Raw genomic sequence first — 17,136 nt, 5'->3', positions numbered from 1 at the left:
AATATGGTTGATCTAACGTTCTCCAAACACCTTAGCTGGCCAGGCAGGCCACAAAACTTCAACTTCAATTACAGTTTTTCACAATTGTTTACACACTAAAACTGGAACTTGGGACACAATCACTGACACCTGAAACTCATGAATCAAATCCCTAAACCAAGTCTGCAAACCTACAAGCACATTTTCTGCTTTTCACTCAGTTTGCAATTCTCTGTTACACTTTTTACAAAACACTACACACAGTAAAGTAATGTAATGTAATGTAATGTAATGTAATGGGAGGCATTCAGTGAGAGGCTGTAGTTCAGACAGCAGACAGGTGATTGGAGAAGCAGTCGGTCTCTAATCACACACACCTGTCTGTAGCCTCCTGGGGTTCTCTCTCTGCTGCAACATTTTAACATTTTAACGACATTTTAGCAACATGACACAGCCAAGATAGACACACCCACAGACGTGTGTGTGTGTGTGTGTGTGTGCAGACTGAGTCAACACAACTCACTCCATGAACACATAGTTTACCACGACCCTGTCTGACCTCTGACCCCACACACACACGGGTCTGGGCCTGAGTGTGTGTGTGTGTGTGTGTGTGTGTCTCTGAGGTTTTGATCGTCTGACTGTTGAGCCAAAAACATCACAGGAGTTTCTGTATTTTTTTCTTGCTTTCAGTCTGGTCATCAACATACATCACTGTGTGTGTGTGTGTGTGTGTGTGTGTGTGTGTGCACTCTACTGTATTCTGTGCTACTATTTTATTCTAGTGGATTCAACTGTTTTCTTATATTCTGGACGGGTGTGACATCACAGGTTTCAGCTGTTCTGATTGGTCCTCAAGGTGGAAACAGATTATGAACTTCCCCTTTAACTTTACCCATAATTCATCTGAAGAGATGGGTGGAGGATGGACTGTATCTTTGTCTTGGCTGGATTCACATCGGTTTTAAACAAACTGACTTAGAGATAAAGATCTTAAAAAAATAATCATAATTTATTCTGAGGTGAAAGAGACAAACCAGACGAATAAACAGCCAGATTTACATCAGTTTTAAAGACTGATTTAACCATCACATGCTGGATCTTTAAAAAAGGACCTTCTAAATGCTGGATTGCATCCACTTAGACCCTAGCCAAAATTCATGATTATATATATAGCTCCTCAACCATAAGGCCTATATGCATAGTTCTGGTCTCTTTGATAGGTAAGAAGCTAAGGAATATGAATGAATGACTTGAAAAGTGCCAGATGATCACTGACAGCCCGATGAAGAGGAAATTACGGTAGAAACCTGAGCAACTAAAATCTGCCGTTTTTGGTGAAAATAACATAAGCCATGGTGAAATATTTTGGCAAGTAGATTTTTGTCAGTGTGACTGTAAAACGTGAAGTTTGACTGCTAGGTTTCCCCGGAAATAGCGGAAGCTGTGTTGCTCAGGTGGTGGTGCGTTTAGGGTCATTAGAAAGCTGGTAATTTCTAGTTTCCAGTGATACCAAGCATGTTATTGTAGACTGACGAGAAAATTATTCTGGTGCTTTTGATCGCAACTGGCTCTTATATTTACAAAGTTTATATTTGTACGACATTAGTTTGGACAACAGTCAAATGGCTTATGGATTCTGAAATTTTAACTAAAACTAATGCATTATGTGGCGACTAAAATCTGACTGAAATAAAATAAAAATAGCTGTGAATGACTGAGACTAAAACTAAAATGAAAATCCCTGACAAAAACATTGCTTTTCACATTAAAGTCCCACTAACTGAACAGGATCTAAACATCCTGTGTTCAGGCCTGAATCGTTTGTCTCTTCAGTGATGTTGGGGCGTTTTGGGGCGTTTTGGGGCGTAAACCACTTCCTGTGGGCGTGTCTTGAGATAGTCTGAACGGTTTCAAACTAACATTTGAAACTGTTGTTCAACACGAAGCATTGACAGCCAATTTTCAACGCTGTATCCACATGTGATCCGACTTGTTGATCTCCAAACCCTGCTTTGTTGTTTTCCTCCCCATTAAAACTTTCCCAGAAGCTCCGCTGTGTCCTCGCTGTCCTCGGTAGAGTCAGTCCTTCGCCGTAAGCTGCGATCTCATTGGCTGTTTGCGGTCTGTGATGTGTTCAGGACCGCAAACATCACACCTCCTGTCATCAAACCTGGTTTTAATCAGCTCCAAACGAGTTCCAGTGAGTTTAAACAACAAGCTGCTGGCAGTTCAGACTGGAGACAGGGACCACAAACCAGTCTGTACTGGTCTGTAGACACCAGTCTGTACTAGTCTGTCATCTATAGAAACCAGTCTGTACTGGTCTGTAGACACCAGTCTGTACTGGTCTGTCATCTATAGAAACCAGTCTGTACTGGTCTGTAGACACCAGTCTGGGGGGTAGTGATGCAGTCAGAAAAACCATCAAAGAAACAATAAAGTCCAATAAAGTAAAACCTTAACGAGGCTCCAGACTCCGCCCACGACCTGATATGGTTTTATTTACCTTCAGCGTTCACAGCAGCTGCTGTTTACAGCTGTTCACTTAATTATGTGTGAATGAGTGTTTGGATAAATGCTGTTGGTGTGTGTGTGTGTGTGTGTGTGTGTGTGTGTGTACAAAGTGTGTCATCTTTCGAGGAAGGGTAACTTATTCCTCACTGATCTGAAACCACAGGTGTGTGTGTGTGTGTGTGTGTGTGTGTGTGTGTGTGCGCGCGTTTCTCTGTCGTTGCGGTAACAGCTTGCTGATGGCAGATGTGTGTGTGGAATGATAACACACACCGAACCTGGCGGAAAGGAACGCTGTTGGTGTGTGTGTGTGTGTGTGTGTGTGTGTGTGTGTGTGCTGAAATTTGCTCTGCATGCCAACCATCTATCATCCACCATAGACCTTTACATCATTTTCCACACATTTCCCTGAAACTCAGCCTGACATGTTTGGTATCGTTGGAAAGCTTGAGATCTGGACTATAATTTAAAATAAAGTTCTGTGGATTTGAACAAAAGACTGAGAAAAAATAGTTTAAAATAATGATGGAAGAGAAGATAAACGAACCTGTAAGAGGTTTGAATCCACTGAAGCCACAACAGAGAGAGTTCCAGTGAGTCTGGGTGGAGAGACCAAGAGAGAGAGAGAGAGAGAGAGAGAGAGAGAGAGAGGGTTCACACACACACACACACACACACACACACCCACACACACATATAAACACAAACACACACAAAGTGAATGTTCTGACGACACAACAGGAAGTTGCTTCTTCTCTCTAATTTAATGAGAAATTACCTCCACTCACATACATACACACACACACACACACACACACACACACACACATTGACTCATCTATCTGTCATCAGTTATTCATCAGTTTGTTTATTCATTCACCTTCTCTTTCATCTATCGTTTCCGCTCATGCTTTCATCTGTCTTTCCTTTTTCTCTTTCTTTCTTTCTTTCTGTCTTTCTTTCTTTCTTTCTTTCTTTCTTTCTTTCTCTCCATCCCCTCCAACCATCCCATCCTGAACCAGGCCGGTCCGTACCAGGCCAGCTCCCATCATGCAGCAGGGTGAGGAGCGAGGGGTCGAAGGTCGCAGCAGCAGCTGGGAGCCGACAGTCACGCTCCTCTGCCCCGAAGCAAGGCAGCTTTCAGCTTTAATGGAGTCGTGCAGCTCTTGTGTGTGTGCAGTAAGACACACACACACACACACACACACACACACACACACACACACACACACACACACACAGCTGGGGTTGGTACCTGTGAGAAAGAAGCTACACTTGTTTGCAACCAGAGATGGACAAGAAAACATCACAATGTATACTTGCTCATTAAATTTGTCAAAATAAATTACAAAACACTGATGTCAAGAAATGTATTTCAATAAAATATACAGTGTGTCATCTGTATTTTGAAAATACAAAAAATACATTGAAGAAAGAAAGAAATTCTTTCAACTTGACATTTTAAATTCCCAAACAATATTTTCTAATGAAAATGTGCAAATGTCAGATTATTTACAGTTATATTGACAGTTCAAACGTTACTGTACTGGCTTTCTCATGGCAAATACAGTCTGTTATGTAGCTCAGGTAAAGTGAAGCCTGTCAATAAGGAACAAACCGACGCTCCCGCGAGAGTTAACGACGCTCCCGCACTGTGTTTTACGGCATCCGAGGATTTACGGCACCCGGCATGGCTGGTGCAACTGGCAATTCAGACGCAGTGAGTCTGGGTGGAGAGACCAAGAGAGAGAGAGAGAGAGAGAGAGAGAGAGAGGGTTCACACACACCCACACACCCACACACACATATAAACACAAACACACACAAAGTGAATGTTCTGACGACACAACAGGAAGTTGCTTCTTCTCTCTAATTTAATGAGAAATTACCTCCACTCACATACATACACACACACACACACACACACACACACACACACACACATTGACTCATCTATCTGTATTGCTGAAGCCAGTTCATATGAATATTTGAAGGAGTTTTATGAACAAATCAGTACAGATTCCAACGAAAAAAATGTCACATTTTTATGCAAATTGTGCCCGCCAGAAGCATATGAATCTATTTTATGTTTTTGAACTGCTGCATAATTTGGTTCATGCAGGCTAAATAAAATTTCCATTGCATCTACAGTATACCTTTACTGCACCTCTTTTTTTCACTTTCTGCATAATATGACACATTGTTTAAGTGGTAAAACATATACTCACATTGGTTTTTCTTGGCTTTTAAAAGTAATCTCTGTGATTCTATAGTAGTACACAGTAATTCATTTAGTTTGGGAAGTGGGCAGTGGCAGTGATGGGGGCTGGGATGGATGGATGGGTAGGAGGAGGTTCTATTGAAAAAGAAAAGCTCGGAGCAGCTCATTTAAAAAAACGGAAGAAATGAACGTGAACTAGTTAATTTTTTGGGACTGTGAACTTAGTTCAAAATTCAAAATTGTGAACTATGAACGTGAACTAGTTCATTTTAATCTGTGTGAACTGAACTTTGAGCTAGCTCTTGTGAAGTGTGAACTTGCACAACACTGCGTGTTGAACTGTTGACCTGTGTTGACCTGCGTTGAAAGTGCGTTGACCTGTGTAGACACAGCATTGACACTGACCTGTTTTGAAACTGCATTGACACTGTGTTGACACTGCATTGACCTGTTGACCTGTGTTGACACTGCATTGACCTGTTGACCTGTGTTGACACTGCATTGACCTGTTGACCTGTGTTGACACTGCATTGACCTGTTGACCTGTGTTGACTCTGCATTGACACTGCGTTGACACATGTTGACCTGTTGACACTGCATTGACCTGCGTTGACACATGTTGACCTGTTGACACTGCATTGACCTGTGTTGACCTGCGTTGACCTGTGTTGACACTGCATTGACCTGCATTGACCTGTGTTAACCTGTGTTGACCTGTGTTGACACTGCATTGACCTGCATTGACCTGTGTTAACCTGTGTTGACCTGTGTTGACACTGCATTGACCTGCATTGACCTGTGTTAACCTGTGTTGACCTGTGTTGACACTGCATTGACCTGTGTTGACCTGTGTTGACACTGCATTGACCTGTGTTGACCTGCATTGACCTGTGTTGACCTGTGTTGACACTGCATTGACCTGTGTTGACCTGTGTTGACACTGCATTGACCTGTGTTGACCTGTGTTGACACTGCATTGACCTGTGTTGACCTGTGTTGACCTGTGTTGACCTGTGTTGACACTGCATTGACCTGTGTTGACCTGTGTTGACACTGTGTTGACCTGTGTTGACACTGTGTTGACCTGTGTTGACACTGCATTGACCTGTGTTGACCTGTGTTGACCTGTGTTGACCTGTGTTGACACTGCATTGACCTGTGTTGACCTGTGTTGACACTGTGTTGACCTGTGTTGACACTGCATTGACCTGTGTTGACCTGTGTTGACACTGTGTTGACCTGTGTTGACACTGTGTTGACCTGTGTTGACACTGCATTGACCTGTGTTGACCTGTGTTGACACTGTGTTGACCTGTGTTGACACTGCATTGACCTGTGTTGACCTGTGTTGACACTGTGTTGACCTGTGTTGACACTGTGTTGACCTGTGTTGACACTGCATTGACCTGTGTTGACCTGTGTTGACCTGTGTTGACACTGCATTGACCTGTGTTGACCTGTGTTGACCTGTGTTGACACTGCATTGACCTGTGTTGACCTGTGTTGACCTGTGTTGACACTGCATTGACCTGTGTTGACCTGTGTTGACCTGTGTTGACACTGCATTGACCTGTGTTGACCTGTGTTGACCTGTGTTGACCTGTGTTGACCTGTGTTGACCTGACTTGACACTGCGTTGACCTGTGTTGGTCCACCCTGTACAAACACCCTGACAGCAGGCATCAACTGGAACAACACAACCTGCTACCTGCTGCTACTTGCTGCTGCACTGTGTGTATATGTGTGTGTGTATATGTGTGTGTGTGTGTGTGTGTGTGTGTGTGTGTGTGTGTATGTATGTGTATGTGTGTGTATGTGTGTGTGTGTGTGTGTCATGCTTACATAAGGCTTGTCTATGCTGCCCTCCATGAACTTTGTTTTGTACCATGGCAAATAGAGAGGTACACACGCACACACACACACACACAGGTACATCTCACAATATGAATATACACTACACACACACGGAGTGTTGCAGCCTGCAGGTTTTAGAGGCGGCCCGTCATCAGAAGGTCACCAGTTTGAATCCCGCCGGGCTGAACAGTGACTGAGGTCTGCTGAGCAAGGCACTGCACCGACTGGACAGCTCTGTGTGAACGCAGGGCGTCGGTGCTCTGCAAACCTTCCCATAAACCCTGGATAAATAAAGATTTAAGAAGAACACACACACACACACACACACACACACACATACACACACACAGGTACAGTGTCTGCACATACATTCCTATACTCATGATGCACCAGGATTCATGTATCCTGTTGATAGAAACAACAGTAGAGTACACGTGCAAATGTGTGTGCATTCACAATTTGCAACACACATACATGCGCGCAAACACACACACACACACACACACACACACACACACACACACACACAGAAGCCAGCAGCTTGGTGATTTGTTAGTAAGTGGATCCATTCATAATCTGATATCTGATAGAGAGAACAGATGAACAAATAAGGGTGGAACTCTGAGTACAGAGCTCCATTCACATCAACAGCAAGGTGTGTGTGTGTGTGTGTGTGTGTGTGAGAGAGAGAGAGAAAGAGAGAGAGAGAGAGAATGTGTGTGAAGATTAAACAAGGTAGTGTGTGTATGTAACTATATTTGAATTCTGACGTTTTTGTCAATTCTCAGTTCTGTTTTAATATGTGCTTGCAATCCGTTATATTTTCCAGATATATTAGTCACATTGTCATGTGACTGGTCACATTGTCATGTGACTGTCCGCGGCAGTTTGCCAGATCTAATCCCAACTCTTGAACCGTTGACAGAACACAGTGAGCTAAGCTTTCCCCTGTGTGACTAGTGATGGGCTCAAATCCTAAAAATCTTTCCACTACACGGCCAGTTTTGCTTACAAACCTGAATATAAATGTAAGCTGGTCTACGTGGGATAAATTGGGGGTTGAGTCGACTATTACAGAAAAACACTTTGCATCTTATAATTCCTTTATAATTGTTTGGTTTGTTTTCTCGCCTGTAAGTTGAATAAACTCCTCACAAATTGTTGAGGACAAATATAACACACTGCCCCTACCCTTCTGTCCAAATTTTCGCATGTGCTCAGTCAAGAAGGGCTCAAACTGTGATAATAACTCCAATATGCCCGAGTATTGTGTGGTGAACTGAGCAATTCGTCATGACCTCTAAACGCCAGGCCTCTCTCCCCCAAGAACTTGATAGAGACAACGCTCCTAAGCACCTCTCTCCAATACTGCCGCTCTCCATCCATTTGCTTTATTAGTTCAGAGTCCACAGAGGCACCTGTTGCTCAGGGAAAGCACGCAGGCCCGATGTTCTCCACTTCTCTCGTGCTCACCGATTCTCTCTGGGTGTTTCCAATCACAGTAGCCAGTAACAAAAGCTTGCGATTTAGTTGAAAACAGCTTGTATGCAAAGCAGTAAGCCCAGAGGCTGGGTAATGTGCACGCCGATTGTGGAAAACTTGAACTCCACGGTCAATAAGAACGGTTTGGATGCTCCCCCACAGTGCCGGGTCAGTGGCAGATTCAAACCACGCCTCCTCTTGATCTCTTTCGGGAGTCTGCAGGTGATCCTCCATCAGAGGGCGGCAGAGAGGATGAGCGTTGTCATTGGCTCTCTTCGGGACCGCCACGCTCCGATGGTACAGGAGTGGCAATGCTAACCGACTGTTCCTCCTTACCGCCTCCCACGCTAGGGTCCCGTCATTGTTGTACAAAATTATTGTTGAAAAAACTAGAAATGCTAGGGACGTTATGTAAAATATCTTGTTTTCTAGCTTCTTTTTCTTTCCTGAGTTTTCGTTTAGCTGCTCCACTTTGTGGCCGATGGTGCTTCACTTTGCATGTACTGGCACAGCAGTTGTCAAGATGATGTGCAAAGATTGACCTGAGCTTAACCTTAACTGTCCTCTGTCTACAGTCCACAAACTTAACAGCGCCCTCTATCGACAGGCCCCGACACACCACTTAATCTAGTGAGAATGGAAATGAAAGTGGAAGCCTACACAAGCTTATCTTTTTTGAAAGATGATGATAACATATGTAGGATAGTAGGCTATTACAGTTTTTCTCGATGGCTTACACACTATAACTGGGCCTATTAACTAAACATCCCAAACCATGACGCCATCTACCAAAAGACCCAAAACTATAAACACTATTCCCCTGTTTCCACACATGATTCAGATCTGTTGAACTTTTTGTGAAAAACTCTACACACAAATCCCTTCATATATCACCGGCTGCACCGTGTGCTCATTTAGAAAGCACCGGCATTCAATATCATTAACTCAAGTCATCACAGCTTGAACCCAATTAACACACAATTCCCCAGGTGGAAACACTAAGAGTCTAAATTGTTCACACACCAATCAGAAGCTCAGGATAGACAGATCAAAGGGCCGTGGGTCAGTTCACTTGTTGTGATGTGATGCTGATGAGACTCTCTGGCCTGACCCAGACCAGAGACGGGATGCTGAGGCAGAATAAATGTGATTTCTTTCTTTATGTGCAAACTGTTTTTTTTTTCATTGGTTTATATCGGTAAATACATGGAAATTATTTTACTGTATTCTACATTCTTTATCAGTTGCATATTTTTACAGTACATTTACTTTTTCACTCAATTTCAGTTTATTTTACTACAGTACATTGAGGAATTTAAAAAATTGAAAATGTTATACATGTGTTGTGTGTTTATATTGTGTTCATCATGTAAAGAGGTTGTTCTGGGGGAAAACCATAAGCTCCAGTATTCATTGCAGTAACAGGTTTTTACGGTCGTGTTGTGAATTGATCTCACCAGTGTGTAACGGCTGTTTTGTAGTGTGTGTGTGTTTGATGGCTGTTGTGTGATGTCTGAAGGCAAAGTTTGGTTTAGATGTGAGATCACATGGTTTTGAGTGGAGAGTTTGGTTTTGACATGGAAGTTTGAAGTTTGTGAAGATGAGTGTGCAGTTATGCATTTGTGTTTAGAGTTGTGGGAAATGGAGCATAATTTCAAGAAATGTGTCTTGGCAATCAAAAAAAACTGTAAAGATTGGATTCAAATTCATGTTCAAAACAGTTTTTTAAAATACAAAAGTGAGATGAACATAAAAAACGATTGTATACCCTCATTGTGTAGGCGATATAATATTTCTCTGCCTATTATCTGTTTTTGTTATTGCACTTATGGGAGAGTTGTGTGTACAACGTGTTGTACTGTGTTGTGTTGTGTTGTACTGTGTTGTACTGTGTTGTGTTGTGTTGTACTGTGTTGTGTTGTGTTGTACTGTGTTGTGTTGTGTTGTACTGTGTTGTACTGTGTTGTACTGTGTTGTGTTGTGTTGTGTTGTGTTGTGTTGTGTTGTACTGTGTTGTACTGTGTTGTACTGTGTTGTACTGTGTTGTGTTGTGTTGTACTGTGTTGTGTTGTACTGTGTTGTGTTGTACTGTGTTGTGTTGTGTTGTACTGTGTTGTGTTGTACTGTGTTGTGTTGTGTTGTACTGTGTTGTGTTGTGTTGTGTTGTGTTGTGTTGTGTTGTACTGTGTTGTGTTGTGTTGTGTTGTGTTGTGTTGTGTTGTGTTGTACTGTGTTGTACTGTGTTGTACTGTGTTGTACTGTGTTGTGTTGTGTTGTACTGTGTTGTACTGTGTTGTACTGTGTTGTGTTGTGTTGTACTGTGTTGTGTTGTGTTGTACTGTGTTGTACTGTGTTGTACTGTGTTGTGTTGTGTTGTACTGTGTTGTACTGTGTTGTGTTGTGTTGTACTGTGTTGTGTTGTGTTGTACTGTGTTGTACTGTGTTGTACTGTGTTGTGTTGTGTTGTACTGTGTTGTACTGTGTTGTGTTGTACTGTGTTGTACTGTGTTGTGTTGTACTGTGTTGTACTGTGTTGTACTGTGTTGTGTTGTACTGTGTTGTACTGTGTTGTACTGTGTTGTGTTGTGTTGTACTGTGTTGTGTTGTGTTGTACTGTGTTGTGTTGTGTTGTACTGTGTTGTACTGTGTTGTACTGTGTTGTGTTGTGTTGTGTTGTACTGTGTTGTGTTGTGTTGTACTGTGTTGTGTTGTACTGTGTTGTGTTGTGTTGTACTGTGTTGTGTTGTGTTGTACTGTGTTGTACTGTGTTGTACTGTGTTGTGTTGTGTTGTACTGTGTTGTACTGTGTTGTGTTGTACTGTGTTGTGTTGTGTTGTACTGTGTTGTACTGTGTTGTGTTGTGTTGTACTGTGTTGTACTGTGTTGTACTGTGTTGTGTTGTGTTGTACTGTGTTGTACTGTGTTGTGTTGTGTTGTACTGTGTTGTGTTGTGTTGTACTGTGTTGTACTGTGTTGTACTGTGTTGTGTTGTGTTGTACTGTGTTGTGTTGTGTTGTACTGTGTTGTGTTGTGTTGTACTGTGTTGTACTGTGTTGTACTGTGTTGTGTTGTGTTGTACTGTGTTGTACTGTGTTGTGTTGTGTTGTACTGTGTTGTGTTGTGTTGTACTGTGTTGTACTGTGTTGTACTGTGTTGTGTTGTGTTGTACTGTGTTGTGTTGTGTTGTACTGTGTTGTACTGTGTTGTACTGTGTTGTGTTGTGTTGTACTGTGTTGTACTGTGTTGTGTTGTACTGTGTTGTACTGTGTTGTGTTGTACTGTGTTGTACTGTGTTGTACTGTGTTGTGTTGTACTGTGTTGTACTGTGTTGTACTGTGTTGTGTTGTGTTGTACTGTGTTGTGTTGTGTTGTACTGTGTTGTGTTGTGTTGTACTGTGTTGTGTTGTGTTGTACTGTGTTGTACTGTGTTGTGTTGTGTTGTACTGTGTTGTACTGTGTTGTGTTGTGTTGTACTGTGTTGTACTGTGTTGTGTTGTGTTGTACTGTGTTGTGTTGTACTGTGTTGTGTTGTGTTGTACTGTGTTGTGTTGTACTGTGTTGTGTTGTGTTGTGTTGTGTTGTACTGTGTTGTACTGTGTTGTGTTGTGTTGTACTGTGTTGTACTGTGTTGTGTTGTACTGTGTTGTACTGTGTTGTACTGTGTTGTGTTGTACTGTGTTGTACTGTGTTGTACTGTGTTGTGTTGTGTTGTACTGTGTTGTGTTGTGTTGTACTGTGTTGTGTTGTGTTGTACTGTGTTGTGTTGTGTTGTACTGTGTTGTACTGTGTTGTGTTGTACTGTGTTGTACTGTGTTGTGTTGTACTGTGTTGTACTGTGTTGTACTGTGTTGTGTTGTACTGTGTTGTGTTGTGTTGTACTGTGTTGTACTGTGTTGTGTTGTACTGTGTTGTGTTGTGTTGTACTGTGTTGTGTTGTGTTGTACTGTGTTGTGTTGTGTTGTACTGTGTTGTGTTGTGTTGTGTTGTGTTGTACTGTGTTGTACTGTGTTGTACTGTGTTGTGTTGTGTTGTGTTGTACTGTGTTGTACTGTGTTGTGTTGTACTGTGTTGTACTGTGTTGTACTGTGTTGTGTTGTGTTGTACTGTGTTGTGTTGTACTGTGTTGTACTGTGTTGTACTGTGTTGTGTTGTACTGTGTTGTACTGTGTTGTACTGTGTTGTGTTGTGTTGTACTGTGTTGTACTGTGTTGTACTGTGTTGTGTTGTACTGTGTTGTACTGTGTTGTGTTGTGTTGTACTGTGTTGTGTTGTGTTGTACTGTGTTGTGTTGTGTTGTACTGTGTTGTACTGTGTTGTACTGTGTTGTGTTGTGTTGTGTTGTACTGTGTTGTGTTGTGTTGTACTGTGTTGTGTTGTACTGTGTTGTGTTGTGTTGTACTGTGTTGTACTGTGTTGTACTGTGTTGTGTTGTGTTGTACTGTGTTGCACTGTGTTGTACTGTGTTGTGTTGTGTTGTACTGTGTTGTGTTGTGTTGTACTGTGTTGCGCTGTGTTGTACTGTGTTGTGTTGTGTTGTACTGTGTTGTACTGTGTTGTGTTGTGTTGTACTGTGTTGCACTGTGTTGTACTGTGTTGTGTTGTGTTGTGTTGTACTGTGTTGTGTTGTGTTGTACTGTGTTGTCCTGTGTTGTACTGTGTTGTACTGTGTTGTACTGTGTTGTGTTGTGTTGTACTGTGTTGTACTGTGTTGTACTGTGTTGTACTGTGTTGTACTGTGTTGTACCGTGTTGTGTTGTGTTGTACTGTGTTGTGTTGTGTTGTAATGTGTTGTGTTGTGTTGTACTGTGTTGTAATGTGTTGTGTTGTGTTGTACTGTGTTGTACTGTGTTGTACTGTGTTGTACTGTGTTGTGTTGTACTGTGTTGTGTTGTGTTGTACTGTGTTGTGTTGTGTTGTACTGTGTTGTGTTGTGTTGTATTGTGTTGTACTGTGTTGTGTTGTGTTGTATTGTGTTGTACTGTGTTGTGTTGTGTTGTACTGTGTTGTGTTGTGTTGTACTGTGTTGTGTTGTGTTGTATTGTGTTGTACTGTGTTGTGTTGTGTTGTATTGTGTTGTACTGTGTTGTGTTGTGTTGTACTGTGTTGTGTTGTGTTGTATTGTGTTGTACTGTGTTGTGTTGTGTTGTACTGTGTTGTGTTGTGTTGTATTGTGTTGTACTGTGTTGTGTTGTGTTGTACTGTGTTGTGTTGTGTTGTATTGTGTTGTACTGTGTTGTGTTGTGTTGTACTGTGTTGTGTTGTGTTGTACTGTGTTGTGTTGTGTGTCTACAACAGGCGTTCTCAAACAGTCTGTGCTGCAGTTTGGAGAGAAAAGCGTCTCACAGCAGTCAGCTAGTAAATTATTGAGTGTTTCTGTAACCTGAAGTGAATGAAATTCCAGTGAAGTTAAACACTTCCTCATGTTACTGAGGAACCCGGAACATCTGGAAGGAACCCTGCAGATACCTGGAGCGTAGTGTAGTATGGTAAAATACTATCAAATAACAACCAAAAGAATAGAACCTAATATATTAAGTAGTTCACAACAGAGGTGTGTGTGCCTGCGTGTGATCATTTGGCCGGCGCCACCAAACTGCTGTTCCTCACGAACTCTAATTATCCATAATTCAGATAATCTACAACACAAGAGTCCAAACATCCATTAAACCAGAGACTAATGAGGAGGAGGAGAGGAGAGGAGAGGAGGAGAGGAGGAGAGAAGAGGAGGGGAGGAGAGGAGGAGAGGAGAGGAGGGGAGGAGAGGAGGAGAGGAGAGGAGGGGAGGAGAGGAGAGGAGGGGAGGAGAGAAAGTATTTTTCTTTCCATCCACTATGAGGGAGTGCTGCACCACTTTAAAGTAAAGACAGGAACTCAGCCCTGAAAGTGTGTGTGTGTATGTGTGTGCGCACGTGAGCTGTCCGGTTGCACTGGCACGCGCACGGTCCCGTACCCCCCCCTCTCTCTCTCTCTCTACCCCCACCTCCTCCTCCTCCTCTGTATTTCCGGTAGTCGGTTAGTTGCGCGTCTGGAGAGAAGAGACGCAGGATTTCCAATGAGGAAGGACAAGGAGCGCACGCGGTGCTGATAGACCTGATCAATACAACGGAACGGAACGGAATAGAATAGAATAGAATAGAATAGAATAGGTTTGAGTCCCGGCCCGGGTCCCGGCTGCAGCTCTCGCCAAACGCGGCTCTTGCCAGAACAGTTTATCTCGGGACAGGACCGGACCAAGTCCTCTCTTCAGTCCTCTTTCCTCCGGAGACAAAAAGACAGAGGGACACGACAGGAAAGGAGAGAGGAGAGGAAAAGAGATCATAAGGATGAATATCTGAACCGGGCGGGCTAATGTCTCCGCTCCGCGCGCTCCGACCCGCGCCGGGATAAGATGCCCGGACCCGGCGCTCTGGACGCGACTGTGATCGAGGATACCCCGGGGTAAAAAGCAAGAAACCCACCGGGAGAGGGAAACCCGGGACAACCCGGGCGGGACAACCCGGGGAAAGCGACCGGTCCGCCGGGGAACCGAGGCGCACCGAGGCGCAAAGGACGGACAGACGGACAGACCGCGCGCAGGTGTCCAAACTCTGACGTCATAGTCATATCAGTAGAAATATACAAATAAAGTTTATCAGAAGTATTACTAGTAGCAGACAACTTCTGGGACAGACTGTGTGTGTACCTGTTGACAAGACAACACGTGCACGCGCGCGCACACGCACACACACACACACACACGCACACACGTGCATCTCTGAAGCTCATTAAGGAGTTTATCCTGGAACTGATCAGCAAACACACAGGTGAACATCTATCTATCTATCGATCTATCTATCGATCTATCTATCTATCTATCTATCTATCCACCTGTCTGTCTGTCTGTCTGTCTGTCTGTGTATTATAGGAATGAGTATTATAAGCAGGGATGCAGCAGAGTGTGAAAACATCAAACCTTTGGTGAAGGCACTGCCTTCTTATTTACAGCATCAAACTGATGGAAGTGACATGAGGAAAGATCTTTGAAGGAAAAAACGAATCTGAAAAATCTTAAAAGTTTTGTTTCTGTTGTTTCTGGTGTTTCCCACCCAGCAGGAGGTTATACTGGGAGGAACGGGAGTTATGGGAGTAACACTGGAGGGCGGTTTGACTCGCATGGAGACATGGAGGGTGCTGGTTCAAGTCCCCTAACACAGAACTGTAGAATTGACACGAGTTAAGGGAGGGAGAGTTATTGGTGGAATACTGATTGATTTGTATCGATCTAAATCATCAATGACATTCGAGGATGATAAGCAGAGGGGTTCGGGTTAAGGTTCCCGTCCTACAAATCCTGAGGTAACACTGAGGGTGAAGGTCTGTACTCGCCTTAATGTAGGCTACATGGATTTTATTTTGAGAAAATGTACATTTCTTATAGTTTCTGAATGGTTGGAGGCTTCAGAGTGCAGAGAGACTCTGACTGCCTGGATTTAAACAGTTATTCAGTCCTATTGTCACGTAGGCTACTGGTATATTCAGTTCTGTTATATTATTGTATAATATATTTTATTTATATATATTATTATTATATTATTGGATTCAGTCCAGTTGTGTCAAAAATCTGCTCCCAGCAGCTGAGTCTCCATGATGGAGGAACATGTAGAACTGTGTGTTAGTTAATAAAGTGTAAATCTGTAGAACTGTGTGTTAGTTAATAAAGTGTAAATCTGTAGAACTGTGTGTTAGTTAATAAAGTGTAAATCTGTAGAACTGTGTGTTAGTTAATAAAGTGTAAATCTGTAGAACTGTGTGTTAGTTAATAAAGTGTAAATCTGTAGAACTGTGTGTTAGTTAATAAAGTGTAAATCTGTAGAACTGTGTGTTAGTTAATAAAGTGTAAATCTGTACCCAGCAGCTAGAAGCAGAGAGCAGCTGAGTCAGCTTGTTGTGGTGTGGCTGTAGATCCATTCAGTAACGTTCTCAGTAAAAGTGAATAGTGTGATAAGGTGGATTTGGTTACTGTGACACAGTAAACTGTCTTGTCTTTAGCCCTAGTCTCTACTCCAAAACACTCTGAGTTGTAGCTTGAGAAGAGTCAGTTACGTCAGCTGACAGCTCTCTACTGGTACATTTAGTTCTGTTGGTGTTGAAAATTGTTATATTCAGTTCTGTTGCTGTATACTGGCACATGAAGCTTTGGTGTGGGAGTCTGTGGTTTATTGTAGTGACTTGTTCCTCTGTGTTGTTGTGGGATGTTTCATTAGAGAAACGTCTCTCTCTCTGTCTGCAGGTCCGAGGTGAGGAGGTGTGGAGGAGGCATGAGAGCGCTGCGCCTCCCCGTCCTGTCGGCGCTCCTTGTCCTGCTGCTGACCGCAGGACACTGCAACCGGACTGCCTTACCCCCGGGCCCCGGGACACGCATGGAGGGAGGCATGGAGGGACGCAGCGTCCCGGAGCTGGATGGAGATCGGTCTCCGAAGTCGAGGACGGAGACGCCGACAGATCTCACTGAACACTCTGTTAAAACACCAGAGAGAGGAGGGAACAAGTCCCAACAGATACTGCGTGAGTACTAATACTATCTACTACTACTACTGCTGCTACTACTACTACTACCACTACTACTATTACTACTACTACTACTGCTGCTACTACTGCTAATACTACCACTACTACTACTACCACTGCTACTGCTACTGCTACTACTGCTGTAAATACCTGTATTGTGAAGTGATTAAACATGCATTAATCACATTATAGGCTGATTAATCATTGTATTTAAGATATGGTAAGAAAGTAATGCATGACAGCTAGAGTCAATGAAGAAGAGAGTCTTATGAATAACTTTATCTCAGCAGTGTTTAACTTGTGAATGAATGAATGAGTGAATATAGGCTAGTTCTACTTGAGAAACTAAAAAATGACTTTGAAGTGATGAAGCGAACGCGCACTTGAAACATGCTTCTGAAAAGTCACTTCAGAATAGTTTTTTTTTAAGAAGATTGTTTGGATCAGCGAGGTGAACTCCACTCAGGTCACCTGTATATTTACAGTCCAGTCCATTAGTCCATCCATGAAGACTTCTGTTCACTGAACCAGTCGTTCAG

At 42.9% G+C, this 17,136-nt stretch overlaps 2 protein-coding genes across 2 annotated transcripts in view; one reads left to right on the top strand and one right to left on the bottom strand.

Moving 5' to 3' along the window:
* The window catches only part of LOC144543028 (protein NLRC3-like), a 209,623-nt gene that overhangs the window by 70,072 nt on the left and 122,415 nt on the right, over positions 1-17,136 (bottom strand). The window lies entirely within an intron of this gene.
* Positions 14,097-17,136, top strand: part of alkal2b (ALK and LTK ligand 2b) — a 12,885-nt gene continuing 9,845 nt past the window's right edge. The window contains exons 1-2 of the mRNA XM_078291179.1: positions 14,097-14,853; positions 16,320-16,594. Coding sequence (XP_078147305.1) covers positions 16,348-16,594 — 247 coding nt within the window. The 5' untranslated portion in view covers positions 14,097-14,853; positions 16,320-16,347. The remainder of the gene's footprint in view (positions 14,854-16,319; positions 16,595-17,136) is intronic.

The sequence above is a fragment of the Centroberyx gerrardi genome, chromosome 21, assembly GCF_048128805.1.
Source record: "Centroberyx gerrardi isolate f3 chromosome 21, fCenGer3.hap1.cur.20231027, whole genome shotgun sequence".
NCBI classification, from domain to species: domain Eukaryota; kingdom Metazoa; phylum Chordata; class Actinopteri; order Beryciformes; family Berycidae; genus Centroberyx; species Centroberyx gerrardi.
This window is presented reverse-complemented; position numbering and strand designations above follow the sequence as displayed.